This window comes from Pleurodeles waltl, chromosome 3_1 (assembly GCF_031143425.1).
Source record: "Pleurodeles waltl isolate 20211129_DDA chromosome 3_1, aPleWal1.hap1.20221129, whole genome shotgun sequence".
Classification (NCBI taxonomy): Eukaryota; Metazoa; Chordata; class Amphibia; order Caudata; family Salamandridae; genus Pleurodeles; species Pleurodeles waltl.
This window is the reverse complement of record NC_090440.1, coordinates 1,282,975,310-1,283,001,932: the sequence shown is the minus strand read 5'-3', so window position 1 is coordinate 1,283,001,932 and position 26,623 is coordinate 1,282,975,310. Positions and strand designations below refer to the sequence as shown.

Sequence of the window (26,623 nt, the reverse complement as noted above, 5' to 3'; positions counted from 1 at the left end):
ACACTGTAGCCCTTCCTATAGGCTGCATGGGAGCATTCTTAAGTGTCTTGACAAGCCTTCCTGAAGTAAGGCGAACAGGGACACTTAAGAAGTGATATTGGAAAAAGTGCTCTGGGGTCCCCACAGGCGGGCGGAGAATTATTCTACGCTTATGACTATCATGGAAGTACCCCTACGAGAGAACTGGAGTTACAGGTAAGAAACCATACCTTGTTTCTGCATTCCCACTCATCAGAGTTCTTCCATTTGGCTTCAGATCAGCTTTTTCTGGAAGGGTTTCCCCAACTTCGACAACTCGTTGATAAAAGCACCAACGACATTTCAAGCGTCAAAGGCCACAGAGGCTTGCATAAAGTTGTTTCACAGGCTGTCTCCTTGTGAATTATCAGAGATAATAAACTCCTCCATCAAAGAAGATACTTTCTGTTCAATTAGCTTTTGGGCTGATAAACTAAGGCCAGGCCCCTCATCCTGACCTGTTTTACCTCCTCTTAAGCGCACAGCTCCTAAATTGCATCAATCCAAAGATCTCAATATTCCTCAGCACTGCAGGTGGATTCCCTCCAAGTCAAGGAGGAGGCCACGATAAGGACATGTAAACGTTAATGGGAAAGTTTCTGCCTGTGGCACGAGAAAATCAAACCTACATCCTCTACTAGCATAATTGGGCAAATAACTATCCTGTCTCCTTTCACTAGCTCAGTCACAGTTGGTACATGCGTCCATTAAGGTAAGGCTTACAGCATTATCAAGATATAGCTGTTTATCACATTTTTACTTTCTACTCTTGCAGAATCGTCAAACAATTCTTAAAATATTTAATCAGTGTTTTCCTACAGAAAGGGCTGCTTCCTCGGCCTGCGGTCATAAGTGTAGTAAGATGGCCTGTTGTGTGGTGAGCACTTATGGTGTTTTGACCTTATTCCAGGTATCCCCTCACAGTGAGGTGTAGTCAGTGTCTAGGAAGCCAGGCTCTCTAGAGGTATCTGTGGATGTGCAGCCAAGACTTATATGGGAGACATACAAAACTTATGCAATACCACTGTAGTCGCACAGCACTTACACACATGAAAGCACCACACAGTGTTACAACAATAAATGTACTTTATTAGAGTAACGCAAATACCAAAATGCTATTGAGGCAGTACCCCAACTAAGTAAACCCACTATTACGTAGACATTACGGGTCAGTGATTAGCATATAAGACAATAGAAAACAGTGAAAACAAGAAAGTGCAATGCGAAAGACGGACTCCCACCCAAGGAAGATGAATCAGTAGAGGGAACTAGGAACCCCAAAAGGTAAGTACCAGAGTGCCCCTCAGCGACCTGGAGAAAAGAGGTAAGTAAGTACCTTGTTCTTCCCAAACTCATCAAAATGACTTCAGAAAAGGATAATGCAAGACCCAGATAATACTGGAAGAAAGCAAAAGTGGATCCTGGTAAAGGAAGACCTGGAAAGGAAGGGGACCAAGTCCAGCTCCCATTGGAGTGTGCGGTGGTGGCAGGAGCCACTACCCACCCGCCTGTAGATGCAGGACCAGATTGACAGTGGACGAAGACAGTCAGCAGTGCAGCACCTGAGCATCCGAAGAGTTCCTGAAGTGATGCAGTTGACGTCCCATGCCGGAAGAAGAATTGCAGTTGGTCAGTGGTGTGGAAAACCACCAACAAGCCCTGGCAAAGGCAAATGTCATTAGGGAAGCAATGCAGAGCTGCTGGGGGACCAGCAAGGTACAGGAGGACTCAACCCATGGAGGGGAGTCCGGGGTGACTCAGCAGTGAGGAGAGTCACAGGAGAAGGAGGCAGCCCTCTTAGGCGACCCACAGGCAGCAAGCACAGGAGTCGCAGAGAGGACCAAGGGGACCACTCCAGACCACCACCCGTGATGCAGGATCCACACATCTCTGGAGGAGAGGAGATCCACGCACCCAGTCGCCGTTGCAGTTGGTGCAAGGAAGATTCCTTCTTGCTTCTAGTGCAGACTGAAGATTTGTCGCCCTCAGAGGATGCACTGCCAGGGAACTGTTGCAGTTGCTGGAAGGAACTGGAGAAACAATGTTGCAGACCAGAGTCGTCGCTGTAGTTGCAGATTGTCGGTCCCTGGAGGGCCCAGTTGCAGTTCCAGTGGCGAGAAGGTGAAGTAAAGTATGCAGATGATGTAAACAATGAGTCCTACTGGAATCCTGCACGTCAAATCTGAGGACCCAGCCAAGAGGGAGACCCCAAATTGCCATAAAAGGGGATTGGTCACCTAGCAGGGTGACGACCTATCAAGTAGGGGGCTGTAATGTCACCTGCCTGACCTGGCCACTCAGATGCTCCCAGGGGCCTCTGCCCACCTTGGATTTAAGATGGCAGAATCAAGTGGCCACCTTAAGGAGCTCTGGGCACCACTCCTGGGGTGGTGATGGACAGGGGAGTGGTTACTCCACCTTCCATTGTCCAGTTTCACACCAGAGCAGAGACTGGGGGTCCCTGGACTTGTGCAAACGGTTTTACGCAAGGAGGGCACGAAGTTTGCCCTTCAAAGCATACCAGTCTGGGCTTGGGGAGGCTGCCCTTCCCAAGCCATGTAACACCTGTTTCTAAAGGGAGAGGGTGTTGCCTCCCTCTCCCACAGGAAATCCCTTGTTCTGCCTTCCTGGGCTTGAGTTGGTCAAGCAGCCAGAGTGTAGTAACCTGTCTGTTGAAGGACAACGGCGCAGGCTGCCCAGGGAAACCCTGCATACTGGTAGGAGCAAAGCAGGGGGTCCTCTAAGGAGCCCCTAGAGTGCGTGGAATCATACAACCAATATTGGCAAATGTAATGGTGTATGAATCCGACATATTTGATACCAAACATGCCCAGGTTTGGAGTTACCATAATGTAGCTGGACATGGGTCACATGTCCAGTGTCCAGTACATAGGTAAAATGGCTTCCCCGCACTTAAAAAGTCTAGGAGACTGGAGCTGGAGTTTATAGAGGCACCTCTGCTCATGCAGGGGCGCCCTCACACACAGGTACTTGCACCCTGACCTCTGGGCTCGGAGGGCCTGCGATAGGGGTGACTTACAGTGACCTGTAGTGAAAGGGTGCATGCACCTTTTCACGCAGGCTGCAATGGCAGGCCTGCAGACATATTTTGCATGGTCTCCCATGGGTGGCATAATACATGCTGCAGCCTATGGGAACCCCTGGTACCCCAATGCCCTGGTACCTAGGTACCATATACTAGGGACTTACATGGGGGCACCAGTATGTGAACTGTGGGGTGTACAAAGTCAGGAACAACCACATTTAGGGGGAGAGAGCACAGTCAGTGGTGTCCTAATTAGCAGGATCCCACTGAACACAGTCAAAACACACTGACAGCAGGCAAAAAGTGTGGGTAACCATGCCAAAAAGGGGGTACTTTCCTACAAAAAGGAGTCACCACTTCATTTTTTACGTAGAAACCTTGGTGATAAATGTGTTTTGAACATACGCTGAAGCAGAGACAGACGTCCCTCAGTAATTTCTCAAAGCTATATAGCACTATATTGGCTAAACCAGTTAAGGAGCTATGGGATGCCACAGCTAAGTGAGATTTAGGCTTTGGTAGACCTCTGGAATGGGCATGTTTGATTAAGACATGCCATTTGTAGAGACGTGCATTTTAAGCTAACTGTTTCCAAGATTTTGACACTTGCCTGAAGTAGATAGTTTACCCCTAAAATTACTTGGGTCAGTTCCCAGGATGGAGATGATTCAGAAAAAAACATACATTGCAAATTATACATTTCTGATGAATACATCACGTTATGAATTTCCCAACACCCACACAATCTTGGGGAAAACATTTCCCCATCAATCCCGCCAGCGAAGTCATGCCGCTTCAGCTGCAATTCTTCCCACAGTTGTGACAATATTAGAGTATATTGGGTGATAATTAGGGCACAGGAATCAGCCCCTCCTCTCAGCCCGCCAAAATTTATTTGGGTTTAGCACACTCTGTGCTTAACTAACAAAATCCCTTGTCATTTGAGAGCAACTGGGTTAAATGTTGCTCCTAAATTTCTCAGGATTTACCCTTTTGCGGATGCTGCAGACCCATAATGACACATTTGTGTGCTGTTTTGGGCTTGGGAAGGATGCCAAGCCAGCAAATTGTATTCTTTGATCTACTGATGGTGACCACCTACTGAGTCTAAGTTGTTTTTGTCCAGGGGCGCATGGATGTGCCAAAGTGTTCCCCTTCATTTTCAGGTAAGTCTACTGACAGTGACTGAGCTCTGAAAGATTCTCCCACAAAAAAACAAAAACAATGGCATAAAATTGAGAAATTGTTCCTTTGCTCAAAGAAACAGTGCCATTGGTGGGACTGTTGGGCCTGCCAACACCATTTCTGCCGTTGGACTTTTCCCCATTGTCAGAAAAATCCTGATGTTTGAAAAAATTAGGCTGAAGTTCCTAGCTTCATCGGCTGACGCTACAGCAATTGAAACCTTCCATTTAGCAATTGTGTATTTGTTCAGTATGGCTAGTAAACCCTGTGGGCAACTTCCCAAAGACAAACCAGATCCTGGTTACTTTAGCATTTTCAGTCCTGAACTTGAGCCTCCGAGGGCTCCAGTGCCTTAGAAAAACTCAGACTGAAGAAATCAAAAGCAATAGGTAGAATGCTTAATTTAACCTTAGCTACTGGCAAATACTCGTTGATTTCCATTTCATTTTTTTTTTTTTTTTTTTTTTTCTGACCATCCCACCTAGGAAAGCAGCAAGCCATATTCTAATCATATTTTGCCCTGCTTCAAAAGGAACTTTCCAGCCCAAACTGCCAAGTCAGGTCCTCTTTCAATGGAAACACAAGCAACCCTAGACTGAGTTCAGCCTTTTTCCGCCGTGTCAATATGGCACATCACAGTGAACGAGGGTCCCCACATCCAGGCATACCTGTCGCCTTAAGGAAAACGAAAAAAGTGATTTTTAAATGCTTCAATTAATCTCTGTCTCTGGTAATTACTCTGCACTGCATACTATCCCAGTGTTTATTTGCCCACCATGCCATTTCAGACCAGAGCCAGCATTATGAAAATCATATTTGGTCCTGCTTCAACAGGAACAGCCCAGCCAGAAAGAACTTTACTATTTGTTGCAGTAGATGCTCTAAATGTGACAGGTGTACCAGACACAGCTCGCTCACTGGGACTAGGCTCTCCAGTGAGGCAGTTCCACCAGCAGGACAGAAACTTTTGAGGACATTCTAGTGCACTTCAGTCCCAGTAGAGACTACCTTCTACCATGTGTGATGAATCATAACCTATCTGACTACCCCATTCTCCCACAAGGGCCTCCCACTATTCCACCAGTTTAGGGACAATTACAGTGGATTGCAGATTTACCCAGGTGATCATTCAACCCTTCCCTTCGTTTTCTCAAGATCGCCCTTCTTATGGCAAGATGTGCTCTATGGCACTTGCATTGATATTTAAGGGAAAGTTCTTGCCTTGTTGAACACGGAGATCATAAGGTGTTGCCTCAGTCCCTAGGATCATCTTTGATTTTCAACTACTGAATCTGTTCATTTGGCAGGACAGGTTCAAATTGTAGTCTTTGAGCTAAGTTATGCCAGGCCTCACTACAGTTCATTGGCCAGCATCCCTGGACCTCCGGGCCATATATGTCCATCTGCCAGTCTTCCCTGGCCACAGTTAACTCAGATTCTCATTGAGATTCCAGTGATATCCGTTCATGCCCCTTTTGAGTGGACAACCACACAAATTGTCCTCACTAAAGTTCTGGCAGTAATGTTGACTTTACTGTGACAGCCAGGAGTCAAGGTATTTCCATACTCTGATTGCTAGATGCTGAAAGCAAAGTCCCTGGCACTGTTTTAAGTATTTTGAGCAAAGAGGGACTGAAAGCTCTTCAAAGTCCAGCATACATGCTCCTTACTCATAATTCTAAACCCAAAAAGTATGCAGTTCCTATTTTGATCAGTTGCAAGAAGAAAACCGAAAAAGAAGGAAAAGAACCCCCAAAGAGGAGGAAGCGGTTGGTAATAGTAAGAGATCCTTTTGCTCAAGAGCAAGAGCCCTTATTCACCCAATTGGGTGTTGTGCTTCATCCTCGGGCTATCTCATTGTTCAACTTGCGCTGCATTGCCCAACAAACCCTCAAAAAGGGGACATTGTGAGGGAGATCTTTTAAATTGCAGTGAATGAAGCTGGTGCAACAGGTGCTGTAGATGTTGATTTGTAGCAAAGTGAATCAAAATAACTGTGAGATACCTTAAAATAAAAAAATAGTAATGTTAATTGACGGTTAAAACTTTTTCATTGACCAATGCATCAATCAGCGATCACATTTATGCCAGTCATTGGAACATATTTGTTCAGTGGCGCAAGTCAGAAAGTCTAGATAATTTTAAGTCTCCTCCTTCAGGGTCCTTTGATTCACTCTCTCACTTGCTCTGGAGTTTCTGGCACTGTCAGCAGTGGAGGGCTGTTTATCTTATGTGTCTACATTCATCTGTCTTGCCAACCAATTTAGATTGCCACTGGTGATGCATTTTCTTTTTATTTTATTTTTGGTAGAAGAACCAACAGGAAATTGTCTTCATTCAATAATTATGTCATGTTATAATGTAGCCTTTCCCTGAAACACCAAATTTCCCCCTCATGGCTGCTTCATGTACCCTCATATCAAATAATCCAACACGCTTCACATATCATCTGCCAGCAAATAGGGCTTCTGCTGAATCTCCTGGTTAACGCTATCTTTCACATTTCCCTTTTACGAGTATTCAATCAAACATCCATCACTCTCCATCTTGAGGGCATAGTACGAAGAAATGCTGTGACATAAATCTCCATCAATCGTTCCCATATTTCTTCAGCTCCTATATGGGATGCAATCAGGTCACAGTTACAACGTTTAAGAGTCCGAATTATCCATAGTCTAATACCACCAGGACAGCAATGGTGTCTCCTTTTTCCCAGTTGAATGCCATTGTTTTCACTGCTCAAGGACATTGCTATACCACATACCAATTGAGTTTAGACAATCTTTGTAGCCAACTATCCTTACACAGAATAACCCTAGGATCCAGAGTAATTGGGCACCTAAAGAGGTTTTGCAGAACCTTAGACGCCCCTTGCAAAAGTGCCATTTTGGCAGTCCAGTCAAATACGTAGGGCATCTCTTCTTCCACATTCCCACCAACAGTGTTGACTCACTGTGCGGTATATATGATGAAGACTAGTGATGTATAGGGCTACCCCTAGAGGGTCTCATAATGTATCTCCTTTTTATGTTGCAAATTAAGCTTTTGTGAAAGTCCTTTTTTAATATTTACCATTGTCTCAGTGAGATCTGCTCGCCAGGGCTTTTGTTTTCCTACTTAACATGTGAGCTCAGGTTGTTCGTGAAAATGTAAAAGGGGGGTGTGGGGTTTATATTTCACTGGAAAAAAACAAAGGTTAAAGTAACTTTATAGTTAGGTGAATGTCCTGGCAGCATTAACGATTTGAATGAAAAAAACACAAATTCACCAGGTACAGTTAGCTTAGGATAACTATTACTTGCATCCCCCAGGCACTGCTTATGGCTGCACATATTACATCACTCATGTCATATTTTATGACATAATTTATGATGTCACTGATGACAATCTCAAATAACATTGATGACATCACTGATGAAATTACCGAAAACATCATCCAATAAGTGTTAGTTTCATTTATTGTTTACATAGAGGCACATCATAAACATAGTACATATTCATCTAATTTTGTACCGCTCATGTCCAGCTAATGGGTGTAAGTGTTTGCAAAACAAGTGCTCCTAAAACATCATAGCTGTTTATAGGTATTGAACACGTTATAAATGTTTGCACTGAAGAGTAATAGCAACACAAAAGGATGATGAACGTAGTGCTGAAATATTTCAAACACTCATCCCCTTTTCACAGATCTAGGTTAAATCTATTGTTCTTTTGCTCACCATGCCACCCCAGTTTGGCCCCAGCCATAAAAAAATCTGTCTTGACCAGGCTTCCCATGGTAACAGTCCAGCCCGAACTGCTAGGCCAGGTCATCCCTGGACCGGAAACAAGCATCCTGGGACCGGTTTTGGGGTATCACACCTCATCAGCCAGGCTAGCTTGAATTCAGTGGCACATTGGGCAAGGGACCTACACCTAGGCAAACCCTGGCCACTTAAGGCAATTTTAGAAATACAAAAGGATGATGGACGGAGTGCTGAAACTTTTCAAACACTTATCTCCAGTTGTAGATCTGGGTTAAATTCATTGTTCTTTTGCTCACCATGCCAACAGCGAGGGTAGAGGACAGTGTAGGTCTTTGGCAAGATGCTCTGTGAGACTTGAGTAAAACACACAAGGGGCATCCCCTCTGGCACTTGTTTGAACCTTTTAAGCCATCACGTTGGTCAGCTATTTACAGAACAGGTAGACATTACACACTTAGCAAGGGGTGGATTACTTAGGGATGTCCATTAAACACAAAACCCCTGAGAATAGGTTAGGCTTCTGGTCCTGAAGAATTGCCATAATCCATGTAGGACCTTAAATCGGCAAGAAAAATGGTGACCTTTTTCCATTTATCCACCTGAGTCAGAAGGATCATTGCGCCCATTACTGGCTTGTTCTGTTTGCTTTTAATCATGACAGAGGCTCCTACACAATAAACATATTTTGGATCTCCCCTAGTCATTTTTAATTTACCTTTCCTGCACCAATCTACTCACTCTCATAAAACAACACCTCTACTGCACCTCACTATTCACAGTGGAAACCAGAAAGGATTTTTGGCAAAGAGCCCCCCCTTTGGGGCCCGTTGGACATTAAAGCACTGGCCCAATGCAGAGCTGTCCAATGATGAAGCATGACACCCCTTGGGTTGTGTGTTCGGTCTTGCTCCTGTACGGGGCTACCCCTGTGTGGGGTTCTGACTTGCACGCAGTGCTTTTGGTTTTTGTAGGAACTGCATACTTAGCTTTAGTTATATTTAGGTGGGAGCATATATTCTGTACCTTTAACGGCCCTCAGTCCCTTTTTGTTGTGAAATAACAACAAACATATACAGCCTGTAAGATGTCCCGTGTGGACTGGAGTGAAACATTAATTCTGGTTCATCACCCCGACAAAACTGACGGACGTTGTCCAGGCCATGCATTCTACAGAGCTGCTTAATAGCTGCCTGTGACTTAGCCGTCCTCCTACCGCCTAATGGGGAAACTGTTAAGTCCACCACTGGCACCATGACCAGATTAAAATCCCCACCATGACAATCGAGTTGAGCTATGTTCTGATCTCACGCAGTAGATTGTTGAACAAGGAAGGATCATCTGTATTCAGGGTATAAACCATACACATTTTTTGTGAGATACTAGCTTTTTTGATTTGGGTAATGGGCCACCTCTCCGACCTGTCAGTTTAACCTGGCGCTTAGACCACCTCTTCCTTTTTGAAAGCAGGGCTACCCCCCTCTTCGAAGCATCAGTTCCAGCTGCCTCTAAGGTATGATAGCCTAAGGCCCTAAAGCTTGGATAGCTTCCCTATAGCAAGATGAGTTTTCTGACTACAAACAAGTTGCCGGTTCAGTGTATTGAGTTCTTCCCCTACATATTTAACCTTTACGCTAGAGCGAGTCCTGTTGATGTTCCAGCTAAGAATTGGTAACCCCTGGTTGCGACTACATATAGGGCCTGATTACAACTTTGGAGGAGGGTGTTAATCCATCCCAAATGTGACGGATATACCACCCGCCGTATTATGAGTCAATTATATCCCATGGAACTCGTAATACGGTGGGTAGGATATCTGTCACATTTGGGACGGATTAACACCCTCCTCCAAAATTGTAATCAGGCCCATAATCTCATCCTTTATAAAACTGTGACATATTCTTATGTATTTAATGCTGGTTCCACTCCATTTCCATCCACATATTTCCTCTTCTTTTAAACAGCTCAAGTGTTTAGGCCCTGCAGAAAATCTTTGCAACAGTGCAAAGATTATACATGCAACATACAAAGTATTGTAAGCAGCCTTGAGTTATTAGACCGAATCGTCTCAGCTTGACAATATCTATATAACATAGAAGACTTGTGTGCACCAGGTATTAAGCTATGTACATGTACTTGTTTTGCTTCAGAAGATGGTTTATCTGCAAAGTTTTGACCACATATGAGGGCTGCAGATAAGAAAATCTTTAGCACCTTCACATGTTTCTTATTTTAAATGAATTTGATCTTTTTTGCATAGAGTGTACACTGTTCCTTGTAGTTGCTTTTAAATACTCTGTAGTGTATTTCTAACAAGCTTCACTGTCTGCAGAGTGGTACTGAGTAAACTCTCTCCGTAAAGTGAATACTGTTTACAGTACCCATTGCTCTACTTAGATAAACAACATTTCCCAATGTAGGTTTGGTGACTGCCTGTGGTGCGATAAAGCTAAGAGCTGTCTGTTGTACAGCATTAATTTTGCAACCATGTTGAGTATTTTTAGTAATTCGACTTTCTCTGAACGGCGGTGTAAAGTTTGAACACATTAAGCAATTAGGGTTTTCCATATCCCTGTGGTTGATTGTTAATGCGAACTATGCTAAAAGTAAAGTGCATGGTACACAGCCAGTGTTGCACATGACTCTTGCTTTCTACTCTTAAGAGAGGTGTACCTGTGATGGCATTAATTATGTTTCATATTCTTCCGAGCTGTTTTGTACTTGCTACAAGTGTCATACAAATTTATAGAGCAATATGTGCAGAGATGAGGTTTGGATGACATAATCAGTGATGTCATCAATTATGCCATTTGAGTGGTCATGAGTGATGTCATAGAACATGTTGTGAGGGATGTAATTTGTGAGATAAGCAGTGCATAACAGGTGCGCAAGGTATAGTTAGCCCCTGTATGTAACTATAGCTGGTGAATGTATTTTTTATTTTTTATTTTTTGTGCAAAATATTAACGTTTGTTGTCACTGGCATTCTCACCTAACTGTAACGTAATTTTAATCTTTGTGTGTTTTTTTAAGTGAATTACTAAGTTTTTTTTTTTGTTTTTTTTTTCCCCCGAACAAAACCAGATCTTTTTTATCAGACCAAACTAAAACGTTACTGTAACTTTTAAAATTTTCAGTGAATTTGTAAGATTTTTTTATAGCATAAAGTAATATTTTATTACCATACCCAACATCCCCATTACATAACCTTTCCTCCCATTCTCTTCCCTCGCACCCCCCCCTCCCCCCCCCCCAGGCTTTTCCGAGCCGGCGACACTATCTTCTGGATCCTGCATTATTAAAGATTGGTGCCTTAGTGCACAAGCATGGCGCACACCATACATTCATTGGGGACCATGGGGGAGCCCTAGGGTCCTCACTGTCCTGACCAGTTCCTCGCATGCAGTGAGCCGGTATTTCTCCCGCACGCGGGGAGCAGCTACTTAGGCTGCTCCCTCGCGGCTGGAACAATGTTTTGATCTACAGTGATGCGGGGAAGGAAACATATCAAAAGTGTGCTGCTAGCTGTCAGGGGATTTAAAAATGCTCCTGCCAAGTGAGAGCAAACACAGCCTTCCCAGCCTGGTCAGGCGCGGGCAGGAGAAACGGATCAAGAGTCTTCTACGAGCTGTCAGAAGAATCAAAAATGCTTGTGCCAAGTTGGAGAAAACACATTTTCCCTGCCTGTGCGGGCAGGGAAACCACTATGTCCCAGAGGTGGCCTCCCGAGGACATAACTTGTGAGCTGGCCCCAGGGTAAGGGGTACCTGGTGCCATTAATGGCTCAAAGAGGGGGGTGCACGGTTCCCCTCCCGTTCACTATACTTTGCCCCGGAATAGAGCTCCCAGGGCCTTTAATAGCTCGGGGAGGGGTGGGGCGTGCACCCCCTCTCCCCTTCTCTATCCATTTCAACCTCGGCTGTGGGCTCACCAGAGCTTTTGGTGGCATAGGGAGATGGGCCACGCAGCCCTTTTCCCCTTTACAAGTAAAATTGGCCCAAGGAGATGGGGTGTCTGGTTGGCCACACAGCCCCCCTCTCCTTATTAAATATGGCCCGTGATAGACTCCCCAGGGCCTATAAATGAACAATGCAGTCCGGTCACCACATTGTGCGTTTAAAAAAATATATATTATTGCTGCAATTTTGAGATTTTTTTTATTTATTTTTGCTTTTGGCCTCATGGGGAGTCCCTTTGGGTGGCCCGCATGTGGCCTTTGATGTCAGGGTATCCCTACCCTTTCTCCTCATATTTTCCCTTTTTTTTTTTTTTTTTTTTCGGGACTGCAGGGAAAACACTCTTTTGTGTTTTCTACTTTTATTCTTTTGTCAGGGGATGTATGGGGAGCAACTAGGCCCTTGCGCTTCCAGTCGGCTCCTCCCCTCCTGTAGCAGCCAGCATTTCTCCAGCAGGCAGGGAGCTGCAGGAAATGCAGCTCCCTGCCTGCAGGAGCAATACTCAAATCTGTTTGCCTGTCCACATGCCTGCGGGCAAGAAAAAACATGAAAACTCAATTTCAAGCATGTGGGAGAATTTTGACAGCTCCCGCTTGCTAGAAGAGGAGTGTTTGCTTTTGCTTGGCTGGAACGGTCACATCTTCTGCCAAGCAAAAGCAAACAAGTATCTCTCGAGGGTGGACACCTTGAGAAATAGCTGGAGCCAGCCCTTGGGGGTGGTGGTGGTCCCCAGGGCCTTAAATGTCTCCAAGGGGGGGGCAAGCGGCCCCCTCTCCTTTCTTGAGCACTGGCGGGCCTCAGGGAGTTGGTGGTGGTCCCCTGGGCTGTACATGGCCCTGGAAGTGGGGCCCCACCTTTTGTCTTTCAAAATTAGCAATTGGCTAACAGCAGGTGGTCGTCCCCAGGACCCCTTCTTTAATATACATTTTAGCCCTAGGAAGGTAGTGATCCCCGGGTAGCATGTTCATTTTAACCAATACACAGTTGCCCGGTTTGATTTCTCATTTTGAAGACCACAATGTTGGTGGTAATAATTTCAGCTTGTTACCTCACAATGTCTAAGTATTTTCCTTTTGCCTTAAAGCCTAATATTAATTTGAAAACTAGTGCAAAAACAAGACTGTTGACCTTTCATGCTTTTTCCAGTCAATTTTGTTGCTGTAAATTTGATGTTATTTTAGCCTCTACCTAGCATGTCCAATGACAATATGTAGTAGGATAAAGAAGGAGATTGAAACCAGGTCATAATAGATTATTTCAACTGTCTATTCTTGGGTGTTTAAAGCTATTAGAGCTGAACCATTAAGCATTATCCTGTGTTTATGCTTTTCTAACTCTCAAGCTCTTTCTTAATATAAGGATCAAAAGCAACAAAAGTCATATGTGATGTTGGTACCAATAGTATGATGTCACAATAATAGCCACTCAAAATAGTGTAGAAATGAAAAGAATGCTAATAAACGTGGCCAAATCTAAAATATATTCCCCTGGTTTTTGTGCTTACTTTCGCTAATATTTTCAATGGCTTCTTATTATCTTGCACCTATTTCTAACATTCCCTGTGTAGTCATGGTAACTGTGGCTTAGAGTGTGCATTAAATGGCGACATTCTAATCACTAATTTGTTTTTTTCTCGGACTTAAGATTCAATGAAGTGGACACGTTTACCACCAGGTTCTTGTGATTGTGGTCCAGGGCCCCGATACGGACATTCTTCTGTTGTGTACAAAGATGCAATGTATGTCTTTGGAGGGCTGGTTGGTATGGTTGAAAAGAATGACTTTTGGACATGGAATTTCTACAGCCAAATGTGGACCATCATCAAATCAAGGTAAGTACTGCAGGCAGAGCCTACAGACTTTATATTTGATGAAGAGATATAATTGTGTTCTTATCCTCACCTTTATTATAAACTTTATCTTGAAACATTTTGTCACGACTTAAGTACCTAATATTCTCAGATCATCCATAAGTAACTACCAATGTGCCATAGGAGGTGTAGGAGGTACACTTGCAGGCCACCATGCATACCCTACTGACCACCACCTCCAAAATCTCTTGTTAAATCTAAAAGCTCTGCTTTCTACAAGGAATTTCCTCTGCACGGATTAGAGAAGCATGTGCTCCCTTTTAACATCAGCAGACTGTTTCCTCGTGGCCATTCACATTGACATTATCACTTCAAAATTCTTGAAGCCTGGATCCAGTTTACCTACGAAGCTTGTCCTCTTCAGTACTGTTTTAGTTTCAATTATTTAGGTACAGTGGTTTGATTGTTTTTCTTATATTAGACCTAGAATTCTCTTTCTCCCTGAATCCATTAACAATAGAATATCTCCGAGCATGTGTGGATCCAGAGAACTCCATTTTCTGATGAATTCTTCTAACTGCAGATTCCTCAGCTTACAATACTCCTTAGACACCATAAAATTGGATCGAGAAATGTTTCTCTATCAATCCTTTGTTCACTGCTAGGTGGTGCCATATGGCTCTTGGATGCTTCTTTATGCCTCAAAAATGGCTGAGTGGAGTTCAGTAAAAGGGCCACTTTTGTACGCTACCAGTTAATTTCTTTTGTGACTTCCAACTTAGATCCAGAGCTCTCTTCCTAATTTCATTGGTCTTCTGATGACTTCCAAATGAAATCTAGTGTGCTATGGAACTATGTCCACCACGTAAAACAATAGGTGTCAAATCGTGCCATGACTGTAGAAAGCAGATGTCTGGCTCAGACTCACATGAGGTATGCCTGTAGTGTCTGGGTTAGGGACCTTACCTGAAGGTGTGTGATAAATGCACCCAAAGGTGATTCAGGACTGAGAAACGAAGTTCAAGAAGTAGTTGCTGTTCGCTTGTAAGTCCCACTCCAAGTCACAGGCACACACTCTACCACGCTTTCAAGGTTTTTCCCCACAAGAGGTCAACTTGACTGTCAAAGCCCTCCTGTAAGTCCCAATCAAAGTTTAAACACGCAGAAGCGAAGTGGTACTTAACCCCTTCCCGCCACTCTGTGTCGAAAAAGAAGGCTCTATGGTAACAGGGTCGATTTCCCCAGCCTATCCCAGTATACCCCAAATTTCTCAGGCCATTGGTGTCACTGCAGCAGATTGAAGCTTTCAATAAGTCCATGCTGTAGATTCTTGGCGCACTTTGGCTCCCTATGATGTGCTTTCAGGCCCCAAGGAACCACAAGGGCCTCAAGTTGGGTTGCTGCTGACAGATCAATCCTCAGGGCTATCTGTCCCACATAGTACTCATTCCAGAACGTGCATCAACTCCTGTAGAGACTCCCACTCAGAGACCTGCACCAGGCCCATCTATGTGGATACAGATCCCAGAATATCTAGTGTACATTGTGATGTCACTGAACAGACTTTAGCCCAACCTCAACTGATGTCGGAATACAAGATTACAAAAACACAACCAATCGTTATACAGCCTGAATCTCAATCAGTACCAATGTCTGAGAGGACGTGCCAGCAGAGGCTCCATTATGTTATTTTGCTCTGACTTTGAAGAAGGTACATCCTAGAATGGAGATGATGATGGCGATAACTTTCGCCCCCCTCACTTCACAGATGACCACGTTTACATGGGTTTACAAGAGGCAAGTTAATCTTGATACTGCTCCTAAGGGTTTGAGTTGCCACTTGGCATACCAGTGGAAGAGAATGCATCATTTGCAACAGTAATCTAACGGGCAGCTGAGGTTCTGGATTTTCAGCTGCCTTGAGAATGGATGAAAAAAAATGTCCTTAGGAAAAATGTTCAGCATGGGCCAGCCATGTCTGAGCATGTGCTTTCCTTTAATGAGGCCCTCATTGATGGGCACTTAGTCAAAGCATTGTTACTGCCCATCAGTGAATAGGCAGGTGGCCAGCTGTGACTGACCAGCTCCTGGTGACTCTAATTTTCTTCCAAAACATTCTACTTAAGAGAGGCTCCAGTTCTTTATTCACAACTCTTGTGGATCGCAAGTCCAACATGATTGGGTATTTGGTAAATGTATTTTCTAATCTGCCAGCCTGACGTAGCGATCAGTAAATGTTGTGTGTTTATTGGGTTGCTACACACATGCCCACTGGGGCATGGCCAGCCGGATCTTGTTGATGGTTCCAGAAGAGGATAGGGCCTCTTTGGCAATTCATAATGGGCAAACACACCCAGATATGTGATTCTTGTTGGCCTAGATACTACTGATTGCCTGTGAAGGGGGCTTGACACCAGTATTGTGCTCCACCGACACTGTGGATGCATTCCATAGGATTTTCTAGATACATCCAAGCCGCTTTCATGGATATGCCCTTAGATAGATCATGCCTTTTAGGGGGAAACCGCTAATTCTGCCTTAGAGGGTTTTAAAGCAAGTACAGTATGGCGTGCTCCCTGAGCCTAACACTTACAAAACAGTTCTGACTTGAGCTCCAAAGGTTCAGAGGCTGCTTTAGAGAGCTGGCGTACTGGCGACATTGATTCTTCCCAACCAATAGAGCAGTAACCACAGTCCTTCAAAGGATGTGGATCTGGCAGGTAGCATACAGGTCAGCAGGGGCATCAGTCGTCCCAATTCCTGTCCCCTGTGGCATGAGCCACCAAATGGCTTTAGTTTGCCCTTAGTACTGCATACCGATCCTGTGGAGGAAGGATTTAGCACTTCCTCCTAGGATGACTATTCATCGCATCTGTCAGATAGGTCCCACAATTTGCTATCCATAGCCTACCATTTCTTGTTGACCTGACAATTCTTCCCCCTGTCCGACATCAGACTTAGTTTCAGAGGAGCACCAGTCCATTCTGTTACAGGAGGCGCAGGAGTTTACCCACAAAAAGTTGCTATCAAGATGGTTTTGGACTCTCAAACTCTTAAAGAGTAGTGAGTTGTTACTCTGACTATTCCCTTATGCCGAAGGAGAACGGGTTCTGTTGCCTATTTTGGACCTTTGTCCTCTGAATGTTTTTGAGAGGAACAACAAATTAGAAATGCTCATGCTAGCCCAGATCCTTTGTTCTCTGGACTCTGGGGATAGGTGAGTGGCCTTAGACCTTCAGGATGTGCAATTTCGTATACCCATCCTGCATTTCCACAAACCTGTGGTTCAGGGTAGACCAGAAGCATTCTTCAGTTTGTTGTGCTCCCCTTCCTCAGTAGTGCAACTTGGTGTTAACGAACGAGATGGTATATTCTCTGCCCACCTTCTGAGGTTAGTGATATCAGTTTTCCTCAACCTTGACGCCTGGCTGGTGATGGCACACTCGCCACAATCGGTTGCAATGAGCCAAACTTGCAGCGGACTCTTTTGCAGAGGCTCTCATTTCTTGGACCTATCCTGGATACAGTGCATTTCAGGACCTTCTCTCTGCTGTGGCACATCCAGGAATTTCAGGCTGGGATCAGGATTTTTCAGTCTTAGTCCTGGATCTCGGTGGGAGCAACTCAAAGGCATCTAAGCTTCGTAGCCTCCTGCATCTTTCTTGTTGATTACTCCAAGTGGCAGATGTGGACTCCGCAACTGATGCTGAAGTTCCAATGGGCCCAACATCAAAGAAATGTGATCCACATCTCAGACGAGACTGCTTCCAATTTGTAGTGGTACCTGTTCAAACACTATTGATCCACTAGCAACCTCTTTCCCTCCCCGAAACAGAGCTTATAATGGTGATAGATGCGCCCCTAATAGGCTGGGGGCTGATCCAGGGGATGTGGCGATCAGAGGACTCTGACCTCTGATAGAATCCTGGCTCCTTATTAGTCTGTTGGAGTTGATTGCCATTTGTCTGGCTCAAAAGACCTTCCTGCTGTCTACCAGTGGGAGGCTGGCGCAGGTTCTTGCGGACATCAACACTGCCCTTTGCTGCTGCATCAAGCAGGGCAATATGAGGTCCAGAGCAAACAAGCAGGTCATAAATGGTGTCTGCTTCCCAAGTCAGTGCTTCTGACTGTTTGGTGAACCAAGGCTAGATCTTTTTCATCACTTTCAAGAATACTGTGTCAGATGTTTTGTGTCTTGGAGTTTCTGTAAGAACACTTGCTAGGAGATGCATTCCAACAGGAATGGGACTTGTGTATGGCTTCTTTCCTGCCCAGGGTTCTGAAAAACATAAGGGATGGCGATGACCAAGTCATCCTTGTAGGTTTGGTTTGGGTCAGGAGAGTGTAGTACCTGGAATATCTGGGCATGAGTGTCTGTCCTCTGATTAGGCTACCACTTTGGGAAGTTCTGCTGCCACAGGAGCAGGACAAGGTCCTTCACCTCAATCCCACAAATTTACACCTCCAAATGTGGAGATCCAGTGGCTGCACTTGACTGCATTTGATCTGCCGCCTGAAGTGGTTAATGTCATCCCTGCTGCCAGGCGCCCTTCGACAAAGTCGGTTTAATCTAGGGCCTGGGACAAATGTTGCGGCCTATTGTGGTATCCACAAGGCAGATCCTTTACAAGCAAAACTGGTATATGTTCTTTTGTCTTTGGCCCAACAAGGCCTTCAAGTGGACATTATTAAACTTTGTATCAGTCCTTTCAGCCTTTATACATTTACTGAACCAACCATCCTTGTTTAATTTACCTTTTGTGATGAGATTTATAGAGGGTTTGACACACTTTTCTTCCCACACTATGATGCCATAGTGGGTCCTTACCTTGGTCTTTCTCGTGTATACACCCTTCAAGCCGATAAATAGATGCTTGCCGCATCTCTTGACTTTATAGGCCATCTTCCTCATTGTGGTTACTTCAGCTTGTTGCTTGAGGGAACTTCAGGCACTATTGTCCACTAGCCCCTTACACCCCTTTTCCCAGACAAACTCCTGCTGAGGACTCAACCTTCTTACCTAAATGTATGATGCCCTTCCATATTGGTTAATCCATCATCCTACTGGAGTTCTTTGCCCTGCCGCATCCATCGAAAGAGGAATATAAGCTTCATCGGCTGAACCCGAGGGTGCTTTAAGCTTTTATACTTTTCTTACCAATAAACACTGCGTGGACGATGAACTTTTTATGGGGTTTCCCTGGTCAAGGAATGGGAAGTGTAGGAAGTTGGCACTGTATGTACTATCGCAAATTGAGAGATAGTGTGCACATAGTCTAAGGGTTCTCCTTAGAGGTTGATAGTAGCAAAATTAGATAATACTAATGCTCTATTTTGTGGTAGTGTGGTCAAGCAGTAGGCTTATCAGAGGGTAGTGTTAATCATTTGTTGTACACACACAGGCAATAAATGAGGAACACACACTCACAGTCTTAACTACAGGCCAATAGTTTGTATATAGAAAAATATATTTTCCTAATTTATTTTAGAACCACAAGTCCGCTCAGGTGCAGAGGTCACAGGAGGGTCCAAAACACATAGGTGCCTTTGGAGAACAGGGGTGTCTGGTTCCAGTCTGCTAGCAGGGAAGTACCTCCGTCCTCGGGGAGCAGACCAGGGGGGTTTTGTAGAGCACTGAGGGGACACACACAAACCCACAAAACACACCCTCAGTGGCACAGGGGCGACTGGGTGCCGTGGACAAAGTAGGCGTCAGGTTTGCTATTAAAAGCAACGGAGGGACCCGGCGGTCACTTAAGCGATACAGGCAGGGCACAGGGGGGCTTCTTGGGCCAGCCACCGACTGGGCTAGGAAGAGGGCCGCCTGCTGCTCACTCCTGCACTGGAAGGTGATTAATCTCGGTCCTGGGAGCTGTGGGTGCAGTGCTTGGTCCAGGCATTGGGTTCCTTGTTACCAGGCAGTTGTGGTCAGGGGGAGCCTCTGGATCGTCTCTGCAGGCGTCCCTGTGAGGGTGCAGGGGGGTCGACTCAGGGTATCCACTTCGTCATAGTCACCTGGGAGTCCTCTCTGCAGTGTTGGTTCTCTGGAGCTCGAGCCGGGGGCGTCGGGTGCAACACTGGCGGCTGGAAGAGAGAGTTCTTTGAAAGTTGCTTTAAAGTTGCAAAGTTGTCTCAGTTTTTGAACAGTGCTGCTGTTCTTGGGAGCTTCTTGGTCCTTCGGGTTCAGGGCAGACCTCTGAGTCCTCAGAGGTCACTGGTCCCTGTCGGATGCATCGCTGTGCAGGTTCTTTGAGTCTGGAGACAGGCCGGTAGGGCTGGGGCCAAGTCAGTTGTTGTCTCCGTCGTCTCTGCTGGGCTTTCAGGTCAGCAGTCCTTCTTTTTGTAGGTTGCAGGAATCTGATTTCCTGGGTTCAGGGTCACCCCTAAAAACTAAATATAAGGGTGTGTTTAGGTCTGGGAGGCAGGAGCCGATGGCTGGAGGGTGGCTACACATTCTTTGTGCCTCCTCCCTGAGGGGAGGGGGGCACATCCCTATTCCAGGAATCCTCCAAACTCAAGATGGAGGATTTCTAAAGACAGGGGTCCCCTCAGCTCAGGGCACCTTAGGGGCTGACCTGACAGGTGGGTGACTCCTCCTTGTTTTCCTCATTATCTTCTCCAGCCTTGCAGCCAAAAGTGGTGGCAGTGGCCAGAGGGACGGGCATCTCCACTAGCTGGGATGCCCTGGGGTGCTGTAACAAAAGGCATGAGACTTTGAGGTTCACCGCCAGGTATTACAGTTCCTGCAGGGGGAGGTGAGAAGCACCTCCACCAAGTACAGGCTTTGGTCCTGGCCACAGAGTGACAAAGGCTCTCACCCCATGTGGTCAGAAACTCGTCTGGTTGTGGCAGGCTGGCAGGAACTGAACAGCCTAGCACTAGGAGTCGAACTGGTATTCAGGGTGCCACTCTAAGATGCCCTCTGGGTGCATTTTACAATAAATCCCACACTGGCATCAGTGTGCATTTATTGTGCTGAGAAGTTTGATACCAAACTTCTCAGATTTCAGTGTAGCCATTATGGAACTGTGCAGTTCATAATTTGCAGACTCCCAGACCATAGACTCTTTATGGTTACCCTGCACTTACAATGTCTAAGGTTTTGCTTAGACACTGTAGGGGCATAGTGCTCATGCACTTATGCACTCACCTGTGGTATTGTGCACCCTGCCTTAGGGCTGTAAGGCCTGCTAGAGGGGTGACTTACCTATGCCACGGCAGTGTGAGGTGGGCATGGCACTCTGAGGGGAGTGCCATGTCGACTTAGTCATTTTCTCCCCACCAGCACACACAAGCTGTGAGGCAGTGTGCATATGCTGAGAGAGGGGTCCCCAGGGTGGCATAATACATGCTACAGCCCTTAGAGACCTTCCCTGGCCACAGGGACCTTGGTACCAGGGGTACCAGTTACAAGGGATTTACCTGAGTGCCAAGGTTGTGTCAATTGTAGAGACAAATGTACAGTTTAGGGAAAGAACACTGGTGCTGGGGCCTGGTTAGCAGGGTCCCAGCACACTTCCAAATCATAACTTAGCATCAGCAAAGGCAAAAAGTTAGGCTGTAACCATGCTAAGGAGGCATTTCCTTACATAAACCCCCCCTTCCAAACGAAAGAGGATAAGACTAACCTTTCCCAAGAGAGTCTACATTTTCTAAGTGGAAGAACCTGGAAAGGCCATCTGCATTGGCATGGGCAGTCCCAGGTCTGTGTTCCACTATAAAGTCCATTCCCTTTAGGGATATGGGCAACCTCAACAGTTTAGGGTTTTCTCCTATCATTTGCATTAGCCATCTGAGAGGTCTGTGGTCAGTTTGAACTATGAAGTGAGTACCAAAAAGGTATGGTCTCAACTTCTTCAGGGACCAGACCACAGCAAAGGCCTCCCTCTCAATGGCACTCTAACGTAAAAGGCTGGTCAAGGCCATCATCATTTGTTTGGGAGAGGACTGCTCCTATCCCATGTTCAGAGGCATCTGTCTGCACAATGAACTACTTAGAGTAATCTGGCGCTTTCAAAACTGGTGCTGTGCACATTGCTTGCTTCATAGTGTCAAAGGCCTTTTGACAGTCCACGGTCCAGTTAACTTTCTTGAGCATTTTCTTGGAGGTAAGTTCTGTGAGGGGTTTCACTATGGATCCAAATCCCTTCACAAACCTCCTATAGTACCCAGTCAAGCCAAGGAATGCCCTGACTTGAGTCTGGGTTTTTGGAGCTACCCAGTCCTGAATAGTCTGGATCTTGGGTTGGAGTGGCTGAACTTGGCCTCCAACTACAAGGTGTCCCAAGTAAAGCACAGTACCCTGCCCTATCTGACATTTAGATGCCTTGATAGAGAGGCCTGCTGCTTGTAGGGCCTGCAAACCCTTCTTCAGGTGGACCAGGTGATCCTGCCAGTTGGAGCTAAAGACAGCAATATTATCAAGATAAGCTGCACTAAAGGACTCCAAGCCAGCAAGGACTTGATACACCACCCTTTGGAAGGTGGCAGGGGCATGCTTTAAGCCAAAGGGCATCACAGTAAACTGGTAATGCCCATCAGGTGTGGAGAGTGCTGTTTTCTCGTTTTGCTCCTGGTGCTATTCTTATTTGCCAGTACCCTGCTGTCAAGTCAAAGGTACTCAGGTATTTGGCAGCACCCAATTTGTCAATCAGCTCATCTGCCCTTGGAATGGGGTGAGCATCTGTCTTGGTGACAGAATTAAGTCCTCTGTAGTCCACACAGGACCTCATCTCTCTCTTGCCATCTTTGGTGTGAGGTTTGGGGACCAAGACCACTTGACTAGCCCAGGGACTGTCGGAGTGCTCAATCACTCCCAACTCCAGCATCTTGTGGACTTCCACTTTGATGCTTTCCTTAACTTGATCAGACTCTCTGAATATTTGGGTTTTGACAGGCCTGCTGTCTCCTGTGTCCACATCATGGGTACACAGGTGTGTCTGACTAGGGGTTAGGGAAAAGAGCTCAGCAAACTGCTGGAGGACGTGCCTGCAGTCAGCTTGCTGTTGGCCAGAGAGGGTGTCTGAAAAGATCACTCCATCTACTGTGCCATTTTTAGGGTCAGTGGAGAGGAGATCAGGGAGAGGCTCACTCTTTCTTCCTGGTCCTCAGCTATAACCATTAACATGTTTACATCTGCCCTGTCATGGAAGAGTTTTAGGCGGTTAACATGATAACCCTCTTTGGGGTCCTGCTAGTGCCTAGGCCCACCAGGTAGGTGACCTGACTCTTTCCTTCTAGCACTGGGTAAGGGCCACTCTATCTGTCCTGACGTGCCCTGGGAGCCACATGCTCCAGAACCCAGACTTTCTGCCCTGGCTGAAACTTAACCATAGCAGCCTTCTGGTCATACCACATCTTCTGGAGTTGTTGGCTGGCCTCAAGGTTTTTGCTCGCCTTTTCCATGTACTCTGCCATCCTTGAACGTAGGCCTAGTGCATGGTCCACTATATCTTGCTTAGGCTCATGGAGAGGTCTCTCTCAGCCTTCCTTCACAAGGGCTAGTGGTCCCCTAACAGGATCGCCAAACAGAAGTTCAAATGGGGAAAACCCTACTCCCTTCTGAGGCACCTCTCTGTAGGCGAAAAGCAGGCATGGCAAGAGGCCATCCCAACTCCTTTTGAGTTTTTCAGGGAGCCCCATGATCATGCCCTTTAATGTCTTGTTAAATCTCTAAACAAGACCATTGGTTTGTGGATGGTATGGTGTGGTGAATTTGTAAGTCACCCCACACTCATTCCACATATGTTTCAGGTAAGCTGACATGAAGTTTGTACCTCTGTCAGAAACCACCTCCTTAGGAAATCCCACACTGGTAAAAATACCAATGAGTGCTTTGGCTACTGCAGGGGCAGTAGTGGACCTAATGGGAATTGCCTTGGGGTACCTAGGGGCATGATCCACTACTACTAGGATACTGATTCCCTGATGCTGTGGGACGTTCAAGTGGCCCCGTATATCCACTCCCTCTCTTTCAAAGGGGACCCCCACTACTGGAAGTGGAATGAAGGGGGCCTTTGGATGGCCACCTGTCATACCACTGGCATGTCAGGTGGCACAGGAGGCACAAAACTCCTTTACCTTCTGGGACATATTGGGCCAATAGAAATGGTTTGTCCCAACTGCCCAGCAAGGGGAATGTCATCGCTGTTGCAGTTTTTCGATTCAGGAGACAGGCCGGTAGGGCTGGGGCCAAAGCAGTTGTCGTCTTCCATCGTCTCTGCAGGGCTTGCAGGTCAGCAGTCCTTCTTAGTTCAGATTGCAGGAATCGGATATCCTGGGTTCTGGGGTGCCTCTAAATACTAGATTTAGGGGTGTGTTTAAATCAGGAGGGCAGTAGCCAATGGTGATTGTCCTGGAGGGTGGCTACACACTCTTTGTGCCTCCCCCCTGAGGGGAGGGGGCACATCTCTAATCCTATTGGGGGAATCCTCCAAAACCAAGATGGAGGATTTCCAAATGCAGGGGTCACCTCAGGTCAGGGCACCTTAGAGGCTGTCCTGACTGGTGGGTGACTCCTCCTTGTTTTTCTCATTATCTCCTCTGGACTTGCCGCCAAAAGTGGGGGCTGTGTCCAGAGGGGCGGGCACCTACACTAGCTGGAAGGCCCTGGGGCATTGTAACACGAAGCCTGAGCCTTTGAAGCTCACTGCTAGGTGTCACAGTTCCTGCAGGGGGGAGGTGTGAAGCACCTCCACCCAGAGCATGCTTTGTTTCTGACCTCAGAGGGCACAAAGGCCCTCAACCCATGGGGTCAGAAACTCGTCTCTCAGCAGCAGGCTGGCAGAGACCAGTCAGTCCTGCATTGAAGGACTGGGTAAAATACATCTCTAAGATGCCCTCTGTGTGCCTTTTTTTTATAAATCCAACACTGGCATCAGTGTGGGTTTATTATTCTGGGAAGTTTGGTACCAAACTTCCCAGTGTTCATTGTAGCCATTATGGAGCTGTGGAGTTCGTTTTTGACAGCTCCAGGACCATATACTTAATATGGCCACACTGTACTTACAATGTCTAAGGATGGACTTAGACACTGTAGGGGCATATTGTGCTCATGCAGCTATGCCCTCACCTGTGGTATAGTGCACCTTGCCTTAGGGCTGTAAGGCCTGCTAGAGGGGTGACTTACCTATGCCACAGGCAGTATTTTGTGTGCATGGCATCCTGAGGGGGATGCCATGTCGACTTTGCCTTTTTCTCTCCACCAACACACACAATTTGCAATGGCAGTGTGCCTGTGTTAGGTCAGGGGTCCCCTAGGGTGGCACAACACATGCTGCAGCCCTTAGGGACCTTCCTTGGTCACAGGCCCCTTGGTCCCACTGGTACATTTTACAAGGGACTTATCTGTGTGCCAGGGATGTGCAAAGTGTGGAACAATGGTACATTTTTAGTGAAAGAACACTGGTGCTGGGGCCTGGTTAGCAGGGTCCAAGCACACTTCAAAGTCAAGTCAGCATCAATATCAGGAACCAAGTGGAGGGGTAACTGCAACAGGGAGTCATTTTCTTACAAAAACCATTGGTTTGGAGTTACGTCATGGAGTGTGTTTCTTCTATTGTCTGTGTGTGTGTACAGCAAATGATTCGCACTACCCTCTGATAAGCCCAACTGCTCGACCACACTACCACAAAGACAACATTAGTATTATCCACTTTGGCCTCTGTTAAGCCTCTAGGGTAACCCTGTACTCTGTGCACACTATATCTCACTTTGATATAGTATATACAGAGCCGGCTTGCTACACCTGCCATTGGAAGCGCTTTGTATATTATTGTACGGAAAGGTCTATTGGTCCTCTTTCTCCGTCTCTTTCTGATCTCCTTCTCTTCATACTTTCCCTTGCCCAGCAGGGTTCTGCCTTGGGCACTCTCAAGGGCTATCTTTCTGCCTTATCAGCATTTCTTCGACTGCCTGATCAGCCTTCTCGGTTTAAATCCCCCATTGTACATAGATTCCTCAAAGGGCTTGTACACATGTTTCCCCCTTACGCCATTTGTTATGCTCCAATGGGACTTAAATTTCGTCCTCACATTTCTGATGTGCACTCCCTTTGAGCCTTTGTGCAACTGTCCCCTCCGGCAGCTCACCATCAAGACAGCCTTCTTAGTGGCGATGAAATCTGCCAGATGGATGAGTGAGATGCAAGCTCTTTCATCAAAGCCACTGTATCTCACTATCTATCCAGACAAGGTGGTACTCAGAACTCTTGCCCCTTTCCTCCCCAAGGTGGTGACCCCATTTCATCTGGGTCAGAACATCACCCTGCCCACCTTCTTTGCTCCACGGCATCCCTCTAAAAAAGAGCGTTGTCGTTCTACCTTGACCACACTTAAGAGTTCTGGGTGGATGGCCAACTCTTTGTGGGGTACGTTGGAGCAAAGAAGGGTCAGGCAGTGCAGAAGCGAACCATTTCATGCTGGGTCGTTCTCTACATCTAGATCTGCTACGCAATGGCCAAGAAGCAGCCTCTTGAGGCTGATTCTGCTAAGGGCAAAGCTGCTACCATTGCGTTAGCTCATGGTGTTCCAGTCCTGGAGATTTGTCAGGCAGCAACGTGGGCATCTTTGCACATGTTTGCAAAGCATTACTCCCTGGACAGTCAGGTACGAAGATGCAGGAACTTTGCCTGTTCAGTCCTGCAGGACTTCTTAGTGTAAGTAAAAAATATATGCAGCCCACCAGCAGGAGGTTATGGCTTGGGTATCTATTCAAACGTAAGGAATCTGCAGTTAAGTCTCTATCAGATGAACAAGTTACTTACCTTCTGTAACGCATTATCTGGTAGAGACTCTTTCTAGCTGCAGATTCCTTACACCCACCCATGCCTACCAGCTTTGTGGATATGTCATGCAGGGTTAGGGTT

General features: G+C 46.1%; 1 protein-coding gene across 2 annotated transcripts in view; it reads left to right on the top strand.

The window, feature by feature from the left end:
• Positions 1–26,623, top strand: part of LOC138285093 (leucine-zipper-like transcriptional regulator 1) — a 360,497-nt gene that overhangs the window by 224,498 nt on the left and 109,376 nt on the right. For both annotated transcript variants that reach the window (XM_069224618.1, XM_069224619.1), the window contains exon 7: positions 13,593–13,779. In XM_069224618.1, the coding sequence (XP_069080719.1) occupies positions 13,593–13,779 (187 nt within the window). The remainder of the gene's footprint in view (positions 1–13,592; positions 13,780–26,623) is intronic.